The sequence below is a fragment of the Carassius auratus genome, unplaced genomic scaffold (genome assembly GCF_003368295.1).
Source record: "Carassius auratus strain Wakin unplaced genomic scaffold, ASM336829v1 scaf_tig00214077, whole genome shotgun sequence".
Taxonomy (NCBI): Eukaryota; Metazoa; Chordata; class Actinopteri; order Cypriniformes; family Cyprinidae; genus Carassius; species Carassius auratus.
In genome coordinates, this window is record NW_020527513.1 from 534,668 (window position 1) to 557,270 (window position 22,603).

General features: G+C 37.0%; 1 protein-coding gene across 1 annotated transcript in view; it reads left to right on the top strand.

Moving 5' to 3' along the window:
- Positions 1–20,047, top strand: part of LOC113091086 (leucine-rich repeat and immunoglobulin-like domain-containing nogo receptor-interacting protein 2) — a 157,264-nt gene extending 137,217 nt beyond the window's left edge. The window contains exon 3 of the mRNA XM_026256508.1: positions 17,966–20,047. Within this exon, the coding sequence (XP_026112293.1) occupies positions 17,978–19,825 (1,848 nt within the window). The 5' untranslated portion in view covers positions 17,966–17,977 and the 3' untranslated portion in view covers positions 19,826–20,047. The remainder of the gene's footprint in view (positions 1–17,965) is intronic.
- The last annotated feature ends 2,556 nt before the right edge of the window (positions 20,048–22,603 follow it).

The window sequence follows — 22,603 nt, forward strand, 5'->3', positions numbered from 1 at the left end:
ATGGATTCAGAGTGGCTTCTCCACCGTGCTCAAGGCTGCTGAAACGTTGTTCACTGTTTATCCACCATGAGTCTACAAAACATTTTCGAGAGGGCTGGAGAATTATGATTTTCATGGTGCATCGCAAAGAATGTGCAATAGTCAAGGACACTAACTATAGGGTTTAAACCGACTTATGATTTGTGATGTACAAAAGATAGTACAGTTCATCTTGTTGTTTATCATTCACTTTCACTTCTCTACATTTACGCTCCTTCACTCACTCGCACACTCTTATTAAATATACAGAGATGAGAACGTGCTTAAGAACCCATAGACAAGCATAATATTTGAGACAAAAAAGGAAACATATTTTATCCAATGTCGTTTTGAACCCTATAGACTTAGTCTTTGAAATGTATTGGGCAAAAATAATTCAGAATATCATTTCTTTCATGACTGATTAAATTCAGATTTTCTTTTAAGGGCAAATTATCTCTTTAATAACTTCTGCAAGCATCAATTTCTCTTTTGCAAGATGAGTACTGCCCTATTTGGGTTTAAAATATCTTCTATATTACTAAAAGATTTTCACTTTATCCAAGCAACCTTTCATTATTAATCTTCGGTCCTTTAAATATCACAGTCATCTTTACTATGCCATATTCATATTTATTTATTTATTTGTATTTTTTGTGTGTGTCTTATTCCAAACATGTATAGGCTTTCTAAAACCTTTTTTTTCTTTGGAATATTTTGAGATATTTTGAGAAGGGGTTTTGTTTTGTTTTTCCAAAACAATCTGGTTATCAGCGTTCTTCAAAATATCTTCTTTAGTTTTGTCGCAAAAGAAAGTCATGCAGGCAACACTAGGTTGTGTAAACGATCACAGTATTTTCATCTTTTTAAAGCATGGTACAAAGTAATACAGATTTATTCTTGTAGTCTATTGGATCAGATTGCGTATTGCTTTAGATACCATTTCCAGTCATAATCACAGGCACATTGGTTGTCATGGTGCATTAACTTGAGAATATTGCCATATCGATTGAGCAGTTACAAAGACAAGGATCAGCAATCTGGAAATTCAGCCCATAATCTTCCTTTCACATACAGTATGTTTTCATTTCAGTCTCTAAACTCTGGTATAATCAATAACTAATCAATCTCCTGGACAGCAAATAGGACCTAGTTCCCTCGAGAGGCTCTTCCTTGCCACCTAATAAGACAGAGACATAAAATATGGAGAAGTGTTGGAGGAACTCATGCATTCAGCCTCTGACGGGTTCATTAACTCGTTGCTTATAAAGTAGCAGAGCGAATTAGCCATGTGTGGTCCCTCTTAAGGGTTTTCAGGGTCCTCTGAGACCAGGGGGTCAGCAAGGAAGACCTTAATTCAGTCTTATCAAGTCACTTTTCAAAAAGAGTGGTTGTTTTTAATCTACTTACTAAGAGACACAAGGGAACTGTGGCCATATTGTGCATACACTTCAGTTTTTAACAGATTCATGGCACAGGAACACATGATCCTTTTGAATGCTGCAGTATTGAACAGGGTTATGCATAATACAGAACTGATTTAGGAATGACTGCATTTGAAATGAATGTAAAGAGAGGGAGGAAACATGATTCAATACAATGTGAATTTGAATGTAAGGAAGTGGAATAAATATGAATTGAAATTCAAATAAATGAATTTGCATAGAAAAAAAAGACAGTTCCTTATTTTAAAGTTTTATATGCCATACTGTTTAAAATTACATTTATGCATTAAGCAGACGCTTTTATACAAAGCAACTTACAGTGCATTCAGGCTATAAATTTTTTTATCAGTATGTATGTTTCCTGGGAACTGAACCCACAACCTTTAGCACTGCTAACACAATGCTCTACCACTGAGACACAGGATCACAATTGAAGTGCATAAAGTTTTATATTAATTTATGAACCTTGCAGTAGCTCAGTAATAACCACGTTATTTTCCATATTTTCCAATACTGAAAATAGCATTAACTTTGCAGCTTACCACAGTCATGCCGAACACTCAGCATGGTGATTCTGAGCTCTCCTGTGCCGATACTGAGCACTGGGCAAGTTCTTTGTCAATAAGGTGCCAACAGATGGCAGATAAAAACAAGCCTGTGTAATTAAACACACTAAAACTTTTTTTTTTTTTTTTGCGACAGATCCAGCTGTTTTCCTTCACATATACCGTGTTAAAGCTACTGGCTGTAATATTGACTACTTTGGTGACCTCATTCCAACTGATGACAGACATAATGAATGAAAACAAACTGCTGTGATATAGCGCTAGAGTTCATCCAAGTTGATTGTCTCAGTAACCCTCATTAGAAAAAAAAATAATGTGCTGTAACATATCAATCACAAAATTATGCAGAAAAATCACATGAGACATCATTAGAGAATGGGACGATTCATCTGTCATTGTCATCTCAGCAACAAAATCCCTGTTTTCAAACATGTGCCTCTTTCACTTACTTTTCACAAGAAACACATTGTTCAAAACTTTATCAGATCAAAATAATAGATTATGGGGTGCTCCAAAGCTGCGTTGCATAAAACCTTATTATTTACTCTGCACAGGTATCTAGGCTTACTGATACAATTAATATCTATTATTCATGGATCATTAAAAAGCAGCTGTCTCATGGATGTGATGGACTATGATTGAACACGTTTAACTTAATTTCTTTTTTTTACGGTAATGGCTCTCAAATGAAATGCTAATCTCAGTTTAAGTGATTGATATGCAGAGAGAGTGTCTCTAATGCCAGCAACAATAAAAATGATGAACAAGACACTCATACACTTCAGCCTGACATCCAGAATCTAAGAAGGCCATTGACTAGTAAAGAGGCTCAACATGAATACATGTACGATAAAAAAAATAAATTATATATATATATATATATATATATTATTTGTATTTTTTATTTTCTTTAAGACAGCAGCCAGTGCTCCACACAGAGATCTGATCTTACAATCATCCAGTCTGTCTGAAATAACATGAAGAAATAGAACAAACTGAGACTCAATCCAAAAGAACTGTGAGATTTTAAATAGATTTTATTAATTAACTTCTATTAACTTAACTAAATTAAATCAACATTTGGTGTGACCATGTGTTAAAGAGTCTTGGAGACATTGCCACAGTTCTTCTGGATTTAGTCTGTCTCAGTTTGTTCTGTTTATTCATGTTATTCCAGACAGACTGGATGATGATGATGAGTTTAGATCTCTGTGTGGATACACGTACAAAAACATACATACACATATTGTTGTGTGAGTGGGTGGGTGTTTTCATCCATTTAACCTGTAAATCTGTAATTGCATTGACTAAAGGTTAAAGGTTATGTTTTTGCTGACTATTCCATCTGTTTGGATTGAAAGAGGGAGGGAGAGAGGGAAAGAGGGAGGGAGCTTTGAGGAGAGAAAAGAGGAGAAGACTTTGCAAATGGAGATGGAGGACCATTCTGTGTTTGAGCTGGATTCCAGCTGGGATTAGTGAGAGCTTGTCAATGGCACTGCTCGGGCAGTATGAAGAGACAGAAAAAGCTGGTACGCTGTTCCTTTCATTTGATTATGAGCTTCGCTGAATGTTTGTACTTCGTATACCAATGATAATGGCTCTGGATGGTATTGAATATCTCTAACTGGCTGTTTCTCATTTTAGTCTTGGGTAAAGGATGTGGGAGAGGGAGACAGATTGAGCGGGTGCTTTGTTTTGAGGAAGCAACCTTCAGAGCTGTTGTTTTGAAGCATCATTAATGCTCAATGCCTCTAGTTTCATTATTTTTGCAGTTCATTCCTTGGAAAATGTAATTTCATACTCTACAATATGTCATTTGAAAGATATTCTTCTCACATGTGTGCATAAATCCTAGGGGAAGGAAGACTTTTTTGTACGACCGACTTCATCGTTATAATTTAACTTTCCAAAATCTAACTGCATTCAAATCAGGTCTGTACTATTTTGTTCTGGGACGTGGGGAGGTTGTCAGTTTTCTTTGCTGTCACTCCTGTTGGGCAAAGTCAAGTGTTGTGATCATGCACACCTGATGTATTCCTAATATAGTCTAGCCCACATTCATGACTAAAGCTCTTCAGAGAATGAGTGTGCGCACACTGACCTCATAACACACACTTCAGCTTCCCACACGAGCCCCAGCCTCTCTGAGTCCATGCGGGCTATACACACGCTTGCTGTTGCTTCCTGCTGACACTCCAAATGTATTCATGTTGAGAACAGAAGGCATCTGTTTCCTTTCCGTTTTTAGATTTTCTGAAGTATTGGATATGCCGACTGGGTTTGTTACTGTCTGTAATTACAAACAGCTTTTACACTACCTTCGGGAAATATTAGCATAACTGCTGATGCTATAACTTTGGACAATTATTCTTGTCTTCATCTCACCTACAGTATATCTCTTTTTTTTTAGGACAAATACACTTTGAGACTAGAAAGCAATGCTTCATCATCAGAAAATTTACGAGAAACTATTTTCTACTTGTAATATTTATTTATTTTATTTTTGTATTTACTTTTTGTAAATATTTTTTACCATTTTATTGTCATTAAAAATTAATTACATCACGCACTTACAGAGATGCACTATAATAATGCCATGGTTCATCAATAGGGTGCGTACTGAATCTGGTCTTCCAGTTTTAGTAAGCTATTTTTCCACATTTCCAAACATTTTAGAGTTTCCAAACACAATATTTTACAGCAAGCTTTGTGTGCTCAAACTCATCAGGAGTCAACAAGCTCCCGACTTCTCCAAGTCTGCTGCAGGATGCACGCAAGGGAGAGACAGATGCAGATTGCACGTCTCTCTATATACTTAAGTACATGGGAGTGGAATTTATCGCGTTATGAGGAAGATGCTGATAACTTAACTGAATTGATGCTTGAAGAATGCACTTCCAGAAGCCATTATTATCAGCAGTTGGTGGATAAATTTTTCTATGCACAATTTGATTTGATGAGAGTCACGAGATTAATTCTTTCCCGATCCAATTACAATGATGGAAAAAAAATCTAATTTAAACAAGCATGTCAAGTCAAGTCAAGTCAAGTCACCTTTATTTATATAGAGCTTTAAACAAAATACATTGCATCAAAGCAACTGAACAACATTCATTAGGAAAACAGTGTGTCAATAATGCAAAATGACAGTTACAAGCAGTTCATCATTGAATTCAGTAATGTGATCTCTGTTCAGTTTAAATAGTGTCTGTGCATTCATTTGCAATCAAGTCAACGATATTGCTGTAGATGAAGTAACCCTAACTAAGCAAGCCAGAGGCGACAGCGGTAAGGAACCAAAACTCCATCTGTGACAGAATGGAGAAAAAAACATTGGGAAAAACCAGGCTCAGTTGGGGGGCCAGTTCTCCTCTGACCAGATGAAACCAGCAGTTCAATTCCAGGCTGCTGCACAGTCAGACTGTGCAGAAGAATCATCTGTTTCCTGTGGTCTTGTCCTGGTGGTCATCTGAGACAAGGTCTTTACAGGGGATCTGTATCTGAGGCTCTAGTTGTCCTGGTCTCCGCTGTCTTTCAGGGCTGTAGAGGTCCTTTCTTGGTGCCGATCCACCATCTGATCTGGATACAGACTGGATCTGGTGGCTATGGTGAACTCAGAATAAGAGAGAAACAGACTAATATTAGCATAGATGCTATTCTTCTAATGATGTAGCAAGTACATCGGGTGTTATGGGAAGTGATCCCAGTTCTGGTTTACCTAATTAATGCAGCCTAAGAATCCTTTAACAGATTTGGATATTAAAAGCATATTAGTACGTTATGTGTAAGCCAGGTTAAAGAGATGGGTCTTTAAGAATGATGTTAGGAAGGTTATTCCAGAGTTTAGGCGCAAAGTAAGAAAAGGATCTGCCACCCGCAGTTGATTATGATATTTGAGTTTTGAGAACGCAGCGGACGTGGAGGATTATAATGTTACAGGAGCTCATTCAAATACTGAGGTGCTAAACCATTCAGGGCTTTATAAGTAATAAGCAATATTTTTTAAATCTATATGATGTTTGATAGGGAGCCAGTGCAGTGTTGACAGGACCGGGCTAATATGGTCATACTTCCTGGTTCTAGTAAGCACTCTTGCTGCTGCATTTTGGACTAGCTGTAGTTTGTTTACTAAGCATGCAGAATAACCACCCAATAAAGCATTACAATAATCAAACCTTGAGGTCATAAATGCATGGATTAACATTTCTGCATTTGACATTGGCAGCATAGACCGTAATTTAGATATATTTTTGAGATGGAAAAATGCAGTTTTACAAATGCTAGAAACGTGTATTTCTAAGGAAAGATTGCTATCAAATAGCACACCTAGGTTCTTAACTGATGACAAATAATTGACAGAGCAGCCAACAAGTCTTAGACAGTGTTCTATGTTAATACATGCAGAGTTTTTAGGTCCTATAATTAACACCTCTGTTTTTTTCTGAATTTAGCAGTTAGAAATTACTCGCCATCCAGTTTTTTATATCGACTATGCATTCCATTAGTTTTTCAAATTGGTGTGTTTCACCAGGCCACAAAGAAATATAGAGCTGAGTATCATCAGCATAACAGTAACACCATGTTTCCTAATGATATCTCCCAAGGGTAACATATAAAGCGTGAAAAGTAGCGGACCCTAGTACTGAGCCTTGAGGTACTCCATACTGCACTTATGATCGATATGATACCTCTTCATTCACTGCTACGAATTGATGGTCATATAAGTACGATTTATACCATGCAAATGCACTTCCATTAATGCCAACAAAGTGTTCAAGTCTATGCAAAAGAATGTTATGATCAATAGTGTCAAACACAGCACTAAGATCCAATAGAACTAATAGAGAGATACAACAACGATCAGATGATAAGAGCAGGTAATTTGTAACTCTAAGGAGAGCAGTCTCAGTACTCTCAGTTTCTCTAAGAAGGAATATAATTGTGAGGATGCTACCTTTTCTAGTATCTTGGACAGAAAAGGGAGATTCGAGATCGATCTATAATTATAAACTAGTTCTTTGGGGTCAAGTTGTGGTTTTTTGATGAGAGGCTTAATAACAGCCAGTTTGAAGGTTTTGGGGACATATCCTAATGACAATGAGGAATTAACAATAGTCAGAAGAGGATCTTTGACTTCTGGAAGCACCTCTTTTAGTAGCTTATATGGTATAGGGCAGGGTTCCTCAAATCTTGCCCTGGAGGGCCAATGCACTTCAGAGTTTAGCTCCAACCCTGATCAAACTCACCTGCCTGTGATTTTCTAATGATCCTGAAGATACTGATTAGCATCCTCAGGTGTGTTTGACTAGGGTTAGAGCTAAACTCTGCAGGAAAATGGATCTCGTTGGCCAGATTTGAAGATCCCTGGTAAAGGGTCTAATATACATGTTGTTGGTATCGTTGATTTAACAAGTTTATACAATTCTTCTTCTCATATAGTAGAGAATGAGTGGAACTGTTCCTCAGGGGGGTCTATATTGCACTGTCTGATGTGATACTGTAGCTGACGGCTGAATGGTTACAATTTTATCTCTAATATTATAAATTTTAGAAGTAAAGTAGTTCATAAAGTCATAACTGCTGTGATGTTGGGAAATGTCAACACTTGTTGAGGCTTTATTTTTTGCTAATTTAGCCACTGTATTGAATAAATACCTGGGGTTATGTTTGTTTTCTTCTAAAAGATAAGAAAAGTAATCGGATCTAGCAGTTTTTAATGCTTTTCTGTAGGATAGGTTACTTTCCTGCCAAGCAATACGAAATACCTCTAGTTTTGTTTTCCTCCGGCTGAGCTCCATTTTTCGGGCTGCTCTCTTTAGGGTGTGAGTATGCTCATTATACCATGGTGTCAGACTGGTTTCCTTAACCTTCCTTAAGCGTAAAGGAGCAACTGTATTTAAAATGCTAGAAAAGAGAGAGTCCATCGTTTTTGTTACATCATCAAGTTGTTCTGAGGTTTTTGATATGCTAAGGAATTCAGATACATCAGGAAGATAACTTACAAAGCAGTCTTTTGTGGTAGAAGTGATGGTTCTACCATACTTGTAACAAGTTTTTACAATTTTACAAGAATTTACAATTTTGGATATATGAAGTTTGCACAAAACTAAATAATGATCTGAGATATCATCACTTGGCTGCATAATTTCAACACATTTCAACACTATCAACATCAATTCCATGTGAAAGTATTCAATCTATGATTTCGACAATGAGTAGGTCCTGAAACATGTTTTCTAACCCCAATAGAGTTCAGAATGTCTATAAATGCTGATCCCAATGCATCTTTTTCATTATCAACATGGATATTAAAATCACCAACTATTAAAACTTTATCTGCAGCCTGAACTAACTCGGATGTAAAATCAGCAAACTCTTTAATAAAGTCTGTATGGTGCCCTGGTGGCCTGTATACAGTAGCCAGTACAGACATCACAGGGGATTTATCATTAACATTTGTTTCTCTGGATAATGTTATATGAAGCACCATTACTTCAAACGAGTTATACTTGAAGCCTGCCCTCTGAGAAATCCTGAAAACATTGTTAGAAATTGAAGCAAACCTCCCCCTTTGCCTTTTGGATGCAGCTCATGTTTATAACAGTAATCTTGGCGGGTGGAATCATTTAAAATAATGTAATCATCAAGTTTAGCCAGGTTTCTGTCAAACAGAGCACATCTAGATTATGATCAGTGATCGTATTATTTACAAAAAGTGTTTTCGTAGAAAGGGATCTGATATTCAATAAGCCAAGCTTTATCATTTGTTTATCCGTATTGCATCTGTTTTTTTGTTTGTTGAACCTCAATTAAATTGTTACTCTTAACTTGGTTTGGATGTTTTTTTGTATTTTACACAGTGTCTATAGTGTCTATAGTGTATGTATCAACAACAAACTGAGGGAATATAGTGGAGTAAAAGTTAGGGATGGGCATTTTGGGAAATTTCTCATTTCGATCATCGATAGGTTTCAAAAACGATTAATCGATTAATCAGGGGTGGGGCTTATGCGGGGGGGGGGGGCATGGTCATAATGTACATAATGAAAAAAATCTGAAGATTGTTATGAAAATGAAAAAATAAAAATCTGACATGAAAATCTGTCTATGAAAACATGAACACATGATTAGGACAGGTTAGATAATGATAATGATGAAGCAATGTTATTAATAAAGGAGCAAGAAATATCTGCCTGAGGTGACGAGTAGCCTATACCAATAAACGGAAGCTAATTCTATGACATATCCTATGATAAATCAGATAACTGAGATACATATCAGACGTAACATTACAACTTGTATCAGCACAATAAGATGCTAAGTGTTATGCGTTAGACAGAGAGAGAGAGAGAGCGCGCGAGCTCCCGCTGATGCGTTTTAATGACAGCGCGCTGAAGGACAGATTTTACTATAGATTCCTATAAAGTTCTCATTATAAATGTATGGCAGATTTGTGCTATATTTTCATCTACGTTATTAAGTGTAATAGTTGTAATTAAGTTTATTTTTAAGTTAAGTTTTATTTTCCATAAACCTGCGCGTTTTCGAAGCCATATGAATTGAATTATGCCCACAAATATGACGGGAAAAAAAGCTCGGCTGCATTATTATAACATCAGTAATAAAATATCAATAATAATAGAAAAATAAAACATTTAAGAGAAATATCATTATCGGGCTTTGCTTATATGAGCATGAAACGAATCGATGATATGCAGCGATTTCAGCATAATTGTTCATGTTAATTAATCAGACGTAGACTAGCTCTTGCAACTTTTATCTGAAAAAAATTTGCCGATGCAGATGTGAACTTGACCGAAAGTGTAACTCGACCAAATAGCCTAGATATTTTAACTATGGCTAAAACTCAAAACTAAAATAATAATATTATTTAAAAAAATGGATATTATATTTACCACGACCGGTGAAACATTCAAATGTCTATTCAAAAAGATAAGGCGGTCTACGTGCTCAGATGAGACCCGAGTGCACAGCCTGTCCACATTTAGAGGAATAAATTCGCTCCACTGGAACAGATGTTGCAGGAACAGCCAGGCACCACTGGACAAGTAAACCTTCTCTGTTCCTGAAACTAATGGGCAGCAAATCTTTCACCACCATTTCAGCGAATAGCTTTGTCGTCTTCTCGGTTCTGCCTGCGTTGCATTTAGGTCTTACGGCAAGTGATTGCCGCTCTGTTATTGCCAGATATTTTATGTACAAATTTTAGATGATAGCGCATTGTATTTGTTGTAGATTTGTGTGAAAGCTTGGCGCTGCACAGCTTACCCTGAACTGTTTTTTCACCGTTCTTCTCAAAGGGAAACCAGCCATCACTACGTGACTTTGAGGCCATTATTATGTCTTCTTACGTCTTTTGAGGCATCAAGTGGGAAGCTAACCAATCAGAGATCAGGGCGCCGCCCAACGTGCTGCCATAACCAATCAAAAAAAAATTATAATAAATTCGATCACCGTTTACGTGATCGATCATCGCTGTCGCGGTCGAGTACTCAAATACTCGATCACTGTTGCACATCCCTAGTAAAAGTACAGATACAGTACATCACTTAAAATGTACTCAAAAAGATAATGTGAGTATTAATTCATTTCTTGTCATCCCTGATAGGTTTGTACATCAAATGCCTATACACATATGAATTGTCAAAGTGTTGTTTGATACATCAAGGAGCCAATAAAGGGATCAAGACATCTGGTGTCTTTAAAACCTACCTACCTTTCATGTTTATAAATAGATTGATGTATTTATGTATGTATAATATTTATGTATGATTTATGTATGTATAATAGTTATCAAAATAAAAGCATGGGATTTGTTCCTCTACTACTTTAGAAGAAACCATAGGAACACCAAAGTGTAGCGCATCTGTGGAAAGAGCCTTCCTGTACTTTCTATATCTCTAAGATATACCTCTTCATGAGCACTGAGAAAGCCATGATGTTTAAGAGGCCCTCCACAACAAATTGCACAACCATAATGCATTTAAGAATAGAGTGCCAGGTGACTTGTGTAATGCTTGTGTTGGTGGACCATCTGTGCCAAGCACTCAAGTGTTGACTATTACCTTTAAAAGCTAATTCAAGTCTGATCTATATTGCATGTACTCTGTATTTCTCTGTCTCTCACTCCCTCCACCAGTTCAGCTGCAATTTTGTTTATTTTCTTTTAACAATTTCATGTAGCACATTAACTTGATGTATTGTATTAACTTGAGCAACCGTGAGGAAAATATGATTATGACTTTATCATTTTGAATGGTGGTTGAACGGCACCGAGAAGCCATTAATTCTCATTGTTTAGGACTTCCTAGAGAGATAAACCTACAAATGTGATCCAGCCTCACTTTGCCTCCAAGTCTCACAGCAGGGCTCTTTATACAAAAAGGAGTTATACCGTAAGGAATTATGCTTAAAAGGTTGTGGACTTCTAGCTCTACATACTGTGCAAAACGTAAAATTATGCATCTTCATTATGCAACATTTACAGATAAGGATATAAATATTACTTGTGTGCTGAGGAAAAAATGTTTCAAAATGCATTAAACAGCACAGACATCTGCCCGAGCACCTGGCCAAGCCACATTAAACTAAATGGTAGACTACCTTTTTTGAAGCATAAAGCATTCTTATGTCTATAGGATAGCTAGGTTTGAGCACTTTCTCCACAGCAGCTTGGTCAGATATCACAACTGTAATTTGACGTGACTTGCATTAGCAATAAAGCACAAGCAGTTTCCTCGATTATTATAAATTTGATTGATTTACTGATTGATTTGAGTTGTTTCAGCCCTATACCTAAGTCTCTAAATGGCTTAATTAAACTATTTTTTAAATAAAACCAAATTAGTGCATTGTTGACACTAATGCCAAAACGGCACTGTAGCCAAACATGATGCATGGTTTTTGAATTCTCTACATGAATTCATGGATACTATTTCTTTAAACACACCTCTTGACATAATGCACAAGTGAAACTAATTTTACTGAGGGGTAAAAAAAAGCAAGCATCAATGAAGTAGACAGAAAAGAGAAAATGAGCATAAAGAAATAGCAGTTGAGTTTCACTTTACTTCTTGTGAGAGGAACAAGAGAAGCATATCTCTTCGTCTATTGCTTTATCACTAATTAACGCAGGCTCGTTCCTCCTGATGAGCTCTGTGTGAAGTCTATGGTTGGTCGCAGCATAATTAGTGGGGTTTTCAGATTTTGCCTTTGATTCTCACAGTCAGAGATGTTGATTCCACCTCACTTCCTCAGCGGGGGCGGCCGATTGTGCTGCCGCAGCAATTGGATCCCCTCACATGGGTAGGTGAAACACTGTAAATTGCTCTTCAGGGCTTTTTGTTACCCAGCATGAAAATCACCTAATAAATAAATAAAGCTCCAGGTCAGAAACAGATTTTGAAAAGCAGAGTCATCAAAAATTATGCAATTTACCATCCCATCAGTCCTGGCCCATTAAGAAATTCATTAATGTATTACCATATAAAATATGCTCTATAAAATAGGAAAATGCTTTTCCTTATAAATTATTATTATTATTATAAACAATACTGTTCAAAAATTTGGGATTGATATTTTAAATGTTTTCTCATTTATTTATTTAAAAATCTAGATTATTTTGTGCTTTATAAAGTAAATTCTCAGTAATACATATATTAGAACACAAATATTTGTGTTTACAAAAGCATTTCGCCACCTATCAAATCATCCAGTTGTTACTACAGTTCAATTCCAGTGAAATTGATTGTTTCGCTGAGGATATCTTGGATCAAAGCACATTCCCCTTGCCATGTCAGTCACACTGGATTAAATAGCTGTGTATTTAGGAATCGATGAACTTGTCATTTCCACATTAGTCAATCTGGTATTGGTATTTTCAATTTATGTGCAGAGGCATTTCTGATTAGATTATGTGTAGAAACTAACTAACTTATATCTGAATCAGTAGTAGGAGAAATTGATTTATTTTTGTCATTGATTTAAGGTGGGTTTCCTGTCCGCTTCTATGAACCTCTGCATGTGGAGTTTAACATCCTTCTGTAGAGTTTCTCAAATGCTAACATTATTGAACCTCCAACAACACTGTTAAAGTGGCTAACAGATGTGACATCACAATATCCATATACTGACAAACCTGCTGTAGCCATTCTCAGCCTAGATGACATTTTGATAAAGATCTGTGGAGTTCTCCTTACTGATGAGCTGGAGGAAACTTTTAAGGGATGTTCTTGGACTCCTCATTGCCAATGGCTCTGATGATATGATATCACACAAGCCCACTAAAACATTAACGACTAGATGTTCACCCTTCCTCTGTTTGAACCTCAGAGTTAATTACATCTTTCCTTCTGGGTAGCGTTGTTAAAGATATGAGACTCATTACAGTAAAGCAATGATTTAATAACATTAACAATTATACTGATGTGAACACTAAGCTTACTGCTTGGACAAAGCTGGTAAATTAAGAAATCCATGCCAATGCTGATAATATTTACTGGAATATTTTAACCTAAAACAACAAAACGTTGTTTGTGAAATTCATATGTGTTTGTATTATTACATTAAGCATATAGCAAACAAGCTACACTCAGCCTTTGTTCTAATCTGAAAAAAAATACTTAAAGTGTAGCTATTTGGATATTGAATTTGATACTTTACACACACAAAAAAAAAAAAATAGTGATTTATTTATTTATTTTTAATGAAAAATCTTTTTAACTCTCTTGTAACTTGTCTTGTGGCTGAGAAGAGAAGGGACAAGTGCCAAACTGAGAGTTGTCTCCATTCAAATGCTAATTACCATGCATGCAACAATGCTGTACCTCATTCTTTCCGCATGATTATATTTAATTTTGTGTAATTGTTCCAGTGTTTACATTATTTTCCATCCCATAATCCCTGTACCTTGTTCACTCAGTGGCTGTTTGAAGAAGCAGTCTTACTATCAAGCCTTTTCTTAATTGTGAAGCAAACAACATATATCCATCATATTATGGTGGTCCACATCAGAAGGACTAAGATAGTCTCTGAGTGGAGATAGAGCATACCCTGGCTTAAAATGACATTTCTTGCTTGATTGCACAGGAGTCCAGTTTGTTATCTAAAGCCTAAAACTGCCAGGGCAAAAGACCGGAAAATGCTGGAGAGCCCATGTAAGGGTATTAGACTTGGTTCTAGTCTGGTTGACAGAGCCAGGGAGGACCATTCATACACTTTAAGTCGATCACAAACCAGTCGGGACAAAATAGACATCCCAGGTGTTTAAATGCTATGCTTCTCTCCCTATGTCTTTAGCAGGCATGCATTCACATGTCAGCATAAGGCGAGTAAATTAAATGCATTTGCAGATTGAATGGCTGCTGAATTGTTGCACTTTTTTTCTCCAAAGGCTAAAAAAAATGTTTGTCTTCATAAAATGTCATCATAATGACTTTCAATTTAAGCTGATGTCATGAATCCTTCTCATTTTTCAACCTCTCATATAAACATCTGTCATATTCTTGTTGAAACACACACCTTAAACCAGTTGATACAAAATGATTTGCTAGCATCGTAGCCTGGTTAGGATGGTCCGTTGGCTTGTTTTAGAGAGGATTTGAGCACTTTTCAGGTTGGGACAACAGGTAGACCAGCTGAAGACCAGCTTAGGCTGGGAGATCATTTTAAGCTAGCTAAGACCAGCTTTTGTTTGGTTTTGTTAGTTTTTTTCAGCAGAGATGCTGAGAAATTTTCACAATCCAATCTAAACCCAATGGATTAATTTGCATCCAATCCTACTTATTTATGTAAATATAGCATTATATATATATATAGAGAGAGAGAGAGAGAGCATTACAAAAAAAGATCCAAACCATTGTGTGTGGAATGCTGTTATTAGCCTATCCAAACCACATGAGATTTGAAAATGTGTTAATATCATGAGGCATGAATCATGAACAAATGTGTTGTGTGGATTAGAAAAAAGACCAACTGATTCCATATATAACTTTCCCAGATAGTGACGATCAATACGGTATCGAATAGCTAACTAAGAAGCAACTAAATTCAGCTTGGGGGAAATAACCAATAAGATCAGTTAAAGGTTAACCTAGGTACAAAAGTGTTCATTAAATAGGAAGATTGATGTTTAAATGCTTGTTTGTAGACACTGCTCTGTCAGTATCTGTGTGTGTGCATGGTAGCGAAAAAAAGACTCATTTTGTCATCTAATTGTACTCTTGCGTGATGTCATATTTGCGTTTCTTCACTGTGAGCTCCTGCTCTCTTGGAGACATGTCAACACAATCTTAATGCTTCAAATTGCTCATTGTGAGAATCTAAATATAGGCCTGCTATGAGGGAGAATGTGTTCTCATCTTATCATACTCATTTACTCCTATTTTGTTTAATTTCAAGGCATAACTGGCAACACTAATAAAGCCAGAAATAAACAGGATAACGGATCATTTTATTTTTTGATGATTAACATATATTTTGGTCAGGCAAAACAGCAACTATGTCTAAACAAGGAACAGTTGTGCTGTGTTTTTACTTTTTTTTCTGTTTTTGTTCTGTTTCACTGGTCATTCTCTGGGTAGAGGGGAAAATACTGTCAATATTTAGACACATGTATAAATCTCCTGTCACCGCCACCACCTGCACCCAATTAATCTGTTACATGCAAGAGAAGACTCTACATTTGTTTCAAATGCAATGTGCTCTCTGCAAATGCGTGGCATTTCACGTCGTATAATGAGGGTGCATATACATGTTTTAAAACTCACCAAGGCTGTGTTTTGTGCCTGCGGGTTTTATGCTGCTCTTTTTCTCTCTTTATATTTAGTGTTGCCCATGACACACCAGATGAGCTGCTGTCTGTGCACTTTTCACAACCTGTTTCACAATCTGTCTGCTTTACCAACACACACCCACTCATTTACACACTATTCATCGTTGAGCTTTGCAGATATTCATTTTTGCACTTGAACATCACATTGTTTTGTCTTTGCCAAATGCTTAGGAACAATCAAAAATTATGTTTATATCATTAAACTCTAGTTCATTACTCATTCCTTATACAAATTAATTTGTACTGTTCACTGAAGGCTGGTTCAATCTAGCTCTCTAGAAAATGTTCAAATTACTTTATAGTTCAATTAAATTTTGTCTGAATTTACAAATGAACACACTTAAAATACATTATGCTCCTTTGATTAAATATGTTATTACTTATGACCTCGTTTTGGTTTATGGAATCCCCCTATTATGCAAACCTGCCCTCTAGAGGTCAAACATTGACATGCCCATCCCGCAATTTAAAGTAAGTTCAGACCAGACACAGTGCAAGTGCAGAAGTTACTATGACTGCAGTGCCTCCACATGCATCATGTGTGAGTGCTTGTTTTTGCTGATGCATATACGCATACACCCCTTTGACTTGACTGCAGTGAGATTTTTCACATGATGTTCAGTAACAGAAGAGTAGAAAAAAAGAGAAGAGTAATAACACTGGCGGTGCTTCTAAAGTCAACAGGAAATGTTGTTTGCATCCCATTTGACTAAATTTACATATTTCCAGTTTAAACAGAATATTCAATGAGAAATATTCAGGGACGGGGCTTGATTTTGTCAATCAGGTTTTTGTCACATTAGAGCCAGTTAGATTAAAAGTAGGGGTTAAAAGTAAATTAAATTACATTTGTTTTAAAGAATTCAAGGAAGTTATTTCATGCACCTAACACAAGTGATTATATTTTAAAGACTATGCAGAGCACCAAGATCCACAGAAAGTAAAATAGGTTGATTTTGATGTTGAATTTTAAATTCAAGGCCTTTAATGAAGGTCTGATAATAATATCTGACAAACATTAGCAACAGGTAAGAGTGACAACAGAAAGAGTCCAATATCAAGGTCACAAGTTTAAACAAATGGTACAGGTGTTTCACAAACAAGAAGTTGCACATTTTATTGTCATCTGGCTATTGTGTTTTGTCTCACATGCAGTCAGCTTCTCATTTAGAGGTGAACTCGCATACATAAACAGATCCTGAATTTGGATGAGTGTTGATGTCAGAAAAAAAATGATTCAACTATGATTTGTTTTGAGTCTTGTGCAGAGGTTGTATTAAGGTTAATGTCTAAAAAAGCAGTCAATGTGTTTTATTATCCTCTGATGCCTCATTTACTGATCTTTTATGCCTTTGTAATAATCTACATAATTGCATCTGTAATGTCTGCACCAGTGGATTGTGCCTTCCAACTATTTATATTTATGATGCGTCGGGGTGCAGTTTGGAAATCATTATAATTCTGGTTTGTCTTGTGTATGTATATGTGTTTGTGCTGTACAAATGATTAATGTATATTTGTTGAAAGTTATAAGGGAGATTAGGGAAAAAAAGCCAAACTTTTTATGTTCAAGGCTAAATCTGTTAAGCAAATGTTTTTTTATTTTTTTTTTATTTTTTCTGTAGACAAAATGAACAAACTCTGTCAAACACCAAAATAATTTATGCTGCTGTCCACTTTGAAAATAATGTTATTTAAATTAATTGTGTAATTTATGGTCTTTGTTCTCTAAGTAATGCTCAATGAATGTTAATAATTTAATAATTTAATGAATATGTATTTAAATGACTTTGAACAACTCTTTTTTACAGTTTATTTATAATACTGTATACTACTGTTAATGAGCATGAAAACTTTTTTTAAAAACGAACAAAAAAATCATATCGAGTCCATTGAGTGGTGCCTCCTGATATTTTAGTTGAATTCATGTTGTGCATATAATGTTACAAGACACTAACCAGTACTAGTAAATGGAATTAAGTCCCTAGTTTAGACATTTATCTATATATTACTTACGGTTTTTATGCAATATAATATGCCATGTTGATTCATATACTAACATTTAATTTTTCTGTTTATTTTAGAGCCATGACAGTATGGTGGACTGTTTGAGTCGAGTCATGCTGCACACAGCCGTGTCTTGCTGGCAGCCTTTGCTGGGGCTCGCCTTGGTGGCCGTGTTCGTGGGCTCCACTCTGGCCTGCCCCGCCCGCTGCGAGTGCTCCGCCCAGAGCCGCTCTGTAATTTGCCACCGCAAGCGCTACAACGCCATCCCTGATGGAGTCCCAATTGAGACACGAATCCTTGATCTCAGCAAGAATCGCATTCCAGCAGTCAACCCTGATGACTTTGCTGCATATCCACACATAGAAGAACTGGACCTGAGTGGGAATATCATTGCCTATGTTGAGCCCGGAGCCTTCAACTCACTCTACAGCCTCCAAACACTGAGTTTAAAGAGCAACCGCATCAAGCTCCTCTCTTTAGGTGTCTTCTCCGGCCTCTCCAACCTGACAAACCTGGATATCAGCGACAACAAAGTTGTCATTCTGGTGGACTATATGTTCCAGGACCTGCGCAACCTCAGGTCATTGGAAATTGGAGACAATGAGCTAATCTATATCTCCCATCGGGCCTTCAGTGGACTATTGTCACTGGAGAACCTGACACTGGAGCGCTGTAACTTGACGGTGGTGCCCACAGATGCCCTGTCCCACCTGCACAACCTGGTGAGCCTACATATGCGCTACCTCAGTATCAGCACTCTACACCCCTACTCCTTCAAGAAGCTGTTCCACCTTCGTCACCTAGAAATTGACAACTGGCCATCTCTGGATGCGGTCCCTATTAATTCACTGCATGGCCTCAACCTCACCACACTTTCTATTACCAACACCAACCTGTCTACTTTCCCTTACCAGGCTCTTCGCCACCTGCCTTACCTCACACACCTTAACCTCTCCTACAGTCACATTCGGGTGGTGGAGGGTGGCCTGCTTAAGGACCTAGTGCGATTGCATGAGCTCAGGTTGGCTGGATCTCAACTGGTGTCCATCGAACCCTATGCTTTCCAGGGCATCCGCTGGCTCCGTTTGCTAAATGTCTCCCAAAACCGCCTTGATACCCTGGAGAGGGGGGTATTCCATGCTCCTGAGGCCCTAGAGGTGCTGTTGATCAACAACAATCCTCTGGTGTGTGACTGCCGTCTCATGTGGTTGCTGCAAAGGCGCCATTCAATTTCTTTTGGGGACACCCAGCCCGAGTGCAGCACTCCGGAAGGAATCCAAGGACGTCCCTTCAAAGAGTTCAAAGAGACTCTGCTATCTTACTACGTGACCTGCAGCAAGCCGAAGATCCGAGAAAATCGAACTCAGATGGTGTCCGTGGAGGAGGGACAGTCGGCCCGATTACACTGCAGTGCAGATGGAACCCCGAGGCCCACTATTTCCTGGGTCACCCCACGCCGGAGACACCTGACTACCAGGAGCCATGGAAGGGTGACAGTTCACAACAACGGCTCGTTGGATATCAAGGCAGCAGAGGTTCAGGATGACGGTGTGTATATGTGTGTAGCCTCTAGCACAGCAGGCAATGACACTCTTATGGTATCACTGGCAGTGAAAAGTCTGGGCTCGCTGTATGCCAACAGGACCCAGCATTATACGGATACAAGCAATGCCACTGCCAATGGTACCAACCTCCCCAATGTGACCTTTGGCCTGGACCTAAAAACTATCTTAGTTTCTACAGCCATGGGCTGTTTCACATTCCTAGGAGTGGTTCTCTTCTGCTTCCTGCTCCTGTTTGTATGGAGTCGAGGAAAAGGCAAACATAAAAACAACATTGATATTGAGTACGTGCCACGCTCAAAGTCCAATGGGACCTCCGCTGAAGAGGCAGACCAGGGTGCTGGGCCACGTCGATTTAACATGAAAATGATTTAAGACATTGAAAGTAATACCAGTGGGAATTTACGCTGATCTCTGTTTTGCATATGAAACCTTGAACAGCTTCAGATCAATGCCTGGAAACTCAATAGTTCCTACTATTCACTCCAGGTTTTGGTTAAGCCTGGACTTCACTGGATGCGCAAGGAGAATAATATGTGTCAATAGAGAACAATTTTCAATTTGTATGAAACCCTCTTGGTAGGAGGGGGTGTTCACCAACACAAATTGTGTACAGAACCAATTTGTAAAATTCAAGTATTACTCTTATTTGCCGAGGCTCACACATGCTTTCTCACTGCGACCAACAGATGATTGGGAATCCGTTCTCTCTCTCATTATCCTGCATATATGTATGTAATTCTCAGTTATGTATGTGTATGTTAACACGTATAAACAATTTCTTTTTTTGCATTGTTCACAAAATGCAATGACCGCCAAAATTTACATTTCCCTTGATTTGAAAGAAATACTGTGTGACCAAGCCATCATCTCACTACCCAAACTGTTTGAGGATGGAGGACGAAGGGCTTTAGCACGTGTGAAATGTAACTCCAGGGAACTTGTATGCCTTTTGTCTACCCCAAGTTATTCTCCTGATATGAAGAATATTATATTTGTTTATAATCTGGAAAAAAGAAGAGAGATTATTTATTGACAAAGGCCTTTAAGTTCAAAATTAATAACACAAGGTAAAGATCTTCAAATGGTTTAAAATCATGCATTTTTTTTTTTTTTTTTTTTTTATATATGATTTTGCACCAAGTATGAACATTAATTAACACACACCATTTTTAGTTTTGCTCTTGTCCATTTCTGTGACTCTAACCGCACATCTGGTACAAAATACAAAATGTCTAAATTTCCAGTCAAGCTACCATTAATCTTTTTCTTTTAATTATGATTTTTTACAATTTTCTTTCCTTCCCTATTAAGAAATTCTGACTTTGTTGTGGTAGTTTCTCATTTTGTTGTTGAATCATTTAGATTGTAAACAGTTCAAAGTAAAGAAAAAATACATGTATGTGGAATAAAAATATTGATTTGTATTCCGATGTTGTATTTAGACTCATCTAATTGATTATATATTTAAATTTATATTTTACACTGCTAATTACAGTGTTTCTTTGGATATGGTATATATATATATATATATATATATATATATATATATATATATATATATATACACACTTTGAAAGACAATTTAATTACATATAATTTAGGTGGTTTGCATTTAACTGCTGTTCAAACATTGTTAGGCAATCTGAGGTTGAACTAAAGAAACTGTATGAATCAGAGAAAATATACATGAGGATAAGATGAGACCAAATGCTGTTGAAGTAAGATACTTTGCATGTATTATCTCTACAGCAGGAAGAACATTATCTAGAGAAACATCTCTAGAAAAGCTGTTGACCCTGTGACATGAGAGAAATTAGTAGGCAAGATACATCCATCATGCTTCATCCATTCTACATCCCTTATGACGATGAACAATGTGTTGAAAACACACTAGGCATGAAAATCACAGTGGATGATAACACTAATTATATAAATTGAAAAGTGAGATATGTTTTTATTGCTTCTTAATTGTTAGTTATAACTTTTTGCCCTTTTTTCCCCCCATAGTCTTTCTCTGAAGAAAGTCAGAACACAAACATATATAGTTACCTGAACAAGTGATGTCTTTGGTGTCTTGAAACCAGGTCTATAAGGCTGTGCACTAACCAAGGGACCAAGGGAGACCTAATTTAAGACCCTGGTCGGTTTTGTAACTGTATTGATTTCCCTAAAGACACTATGGGGTTACTGGCCAACATTAGGAATATTCTAATTTCTCTAATCTCAGTCAAGCCCAAAGGGCCATATGCAAAATCTGTATCATTGGTCCTTTTCAATCCTTTTGGTCTGTGTTATTGCGGTCCCTCTGGACAGGAAGAAGGACACTCACACTATTGCCTGAGAAAATTAAAATTAGGTTGACTATGGTTAATGGGTCAGATGCTGCCATTTCCAACTCAAGGGGATAAGAAAAACTACTCCACAAAAACATGCACACAACAGCACACACAGATGTCCCTAAATTAATCATCTGTGACCTAATAAGTCCCTACAAAGTCCTTTCTCAAACTACATGTCTAACTCAAACTTTAAATTTGATGCATTAAATATTATGGTCTTATGGCAAATCCCCTGAAGCATCCTGTCTGCTTTATTCTTTGTGCTTGCTGTCATAGTATGTCTCTTCTTTTGTAATAATGTCAGCATACATATCCTGATGCCAGTTTGCAGGTTATTCCCTCAAACTTTCTTGAACCATCAAATTGATTTTGACTTCCAGACAACTAGATTTTCTGCCATTTTGAATCTTAAGAATGTTTTTTTTTACTACAGCTTTCATGAGGTATTCACCAAATTTGGTGCAATCTACAGTATCAAAATATTAGACTTGTCAAAAGTTTTTAAAAGCTTGTTGATGTACCAAACTGTTCACAAGTTACGAATCAACCAATAAGGAAATTAATTATATTGTTTTAATCCATGAAGCTGTTTACAGTGGACACTATTGTGGTAAACTAGTTGTGATGTCAGATGTGCCAGCATCACATGGAGTACCAGGACCATGGCATGAATAATTTATACATTTGCATGGTTTCATTGTCAGTTTTATTTACACTGTCTTGATGTTGTCTGAAGATCATTTTCTACTTAAAATTATTTGTTTGGAATCAAATGTTCTTGATTGTTACTGTTATTGCATTTGTTGGTTAG